This window comes from Bradysia coprophila (assembly GCF_014529535.1).
Source record: "Bradysia coprophila strain Holo2 chromosome X unlocalized genomic scaffold, BU_Bcop_v1 contig_79, whole genome shotgun sequence".
In the NCBI taxonomy this organism is placed as follows: domain Eukaryota; kingdom Metazoa; phylum Arthropoda; class Insecta; order Diptera; family Sciaridae; genus Bradysia; species Bradysia coprophila.
The window spans coordinates 2,171,837-2,173,940 of NW_023503370.1; the positions used below are offsets into that span (position 1 = coordinate 2,171,837).

Here is a 2,104-nt window from a genome sequence, read left to right on the forward strand (position 1 = left end):
TACGTTGTATGGATGTCAAGGGATATGACGAAATACGAATCATTCAAACGCTACAACCTGCAACGCCAGAACGAGTTCAGTCACATGGTGGCATGGCGATTTATACGAAGAGGCAACTCATGGCCTATGGTGATTAGACACTTGCTATTACCTAAAACTAATAGCCGTAACCGTAACAAAGTCGGAAATATCAAAAAACCCAACATTCGCTTTCTCCATAAAAGAAACCATATCGACATAATGTCAATAGTAGAAAGAGCTACAACATGACAATGTTGATAGCGCCATCTTTGGGAAAATGTACAGGTCAATTAGTGATGGTTGTGGTATTCGCATACCACCCACGGCTTGGAGAATTCACAACGTATGGGACGTTAACACACGGTCGATTTGTGAACAATCTAAGTCGGGAGAGATATGATGTAAAATCACAGTCCATATGATCAAGAGACTTGTACAATAGCACAACAGGCCCATCTGAGGCTTAGGTGCTGGGCTTACACCCTCCCATCTAATCTAATCTAATCTAAGTGTGTCGATAAGTGGCTGGCTGAAAGTGGTATTTAAACTCGCGACGAACGCTACATTAGTATCATTACTAGTAAAATCGTTATTGGTTAGCAACACTAAGTATCACTAATAAAAAACTCAAGCAATATGTTCAAATGTAAGTGGAAATTACCTTTTGTTGTCGAAAAAATTGATTAATCCTTCGTAATCGTTACAGACGCTCTCCTGTTAGCTTCGGTATTAATTACCACCGTGCATGGTAACCAACCTTGTCTAGGTGTACCACAAGATCGACCACGTTTCGCTGCCTCGCCCGAGTCGTGTAACGCCTACATTATATGTATGAATGGACAAGCAATTCCAGGTGGTAGATGTCCAGAAGGTTTACTATTTGATGCAGTCAATGAAATGTGTAGCAGCTCATCGTGCACAGACTGCTCACCATTCGGCATACAAAATCTACCATACCCACAAAGCTGCAGTCGGTTCATTCAATGCAGTATGGGAATTAGAACATTCAGTGCATGTCCGTCTGGTTACTTCTTCGATCGTACTATTGGATTCTGTAACCATGCGGAACTTGTTGAGTGTGACGATCCGACCATAACAACGACAGAGCCACCGACTACCGATTTGCCTGAGTGTTTTGCTGACGGTTTATTCCATCCCCATCCAACGAGTTGTTCACACTTCTTCATTTGTGTCAATTTCGACTTATGGGAACAAGAATGTGCGCCTGGCTTACACTGGAATAGATCCCAGGAAAAATGCGACTCACCAGAGGCAGCAAAATGCCCAATACCGTCGCAGTGACTGAGTGGAGAAATTGTGTAAACTCTTTGTTCCACTGATCAATAAGAGACATAAGACGTATATAGAGATCTAAATGTACAATTTATTGTGAAGTCTTAATTTTAATTAATAAATTATTGTTTTATTGAAATTCAGCATTTTTAATGTACTTACTATAGTAAGCAATAAATTGTAGACGACATCGAAAAATTTTATAGCGAACGGAAAGTCTTGTGATGACGGTAATGCATTAAAGAAATATAATCACTTTGTGAATACCATTTCTTTATACTCGCTAAAATATCACATTTATACAGTCTTACCAGGTGTCTCAAATTATAAAAACCAAATTTTCCATCTCCTTTATCACGTTCGTTCTACTTAGGTTCACTTTGAGAAGGGTGGATTTACTTTGAAAATAATCGTATTGACTAGACAATTAACTTTCCAAATCTCTTAAGCCTCTAACAGGTTTGATAAATACTAACAATTTTGCAATAACCGCTCTCACAACAAAAAATTGATATTTGTTTACACAAATATTACAGCTTTTGTGAGCTCATTGAATCATAATGAAAGCGTCCATCCTCCAATTTTTTAAGTTAGAAATTTATACAATCAAATAATGATAGATAAGTTGCCACCGTGAAGGCGCAGCATGTGAGGCTCACAGTTTGTTTCTCCAACAAAACACATTCCAATCAGTATAATATTTCCGCAAATGAGTTTTGAACAGAAAAATGTAAAATAAATTTTAAATGCCAGCGTATCCAGCTATAAACTTTTATTTCAACTGGGCCGC

At 38.3% G+C, this 2,104-nt stretch overlaps 1 protein-coding gene across 1 annotated transcript; it reads left to right on the forward strand.

The window, feature by feature from the left end:
* Positions 1-516: 516 nt before the first annotated feature.
* Positions 517-1,457, forward strand: LOC119070482 (peritrophin-1-like). The gene is made up of 2 exons (XM_037174835.1): positions 517-667; positions 728-1,457. The coding sequence occupies exons 1-2, from the start codon at positions 658-660 to the stop codon at positions 1,321-1,323; spliced, it is 606 nt and encodes a 201-aa protein (XP_037030730.1). The 5' UTR covers positions 517-657; the 3' UTR covers positions 1,324-1,457.
* Positions 1,458-2,104: the final 647 nt, after the last annotated feature.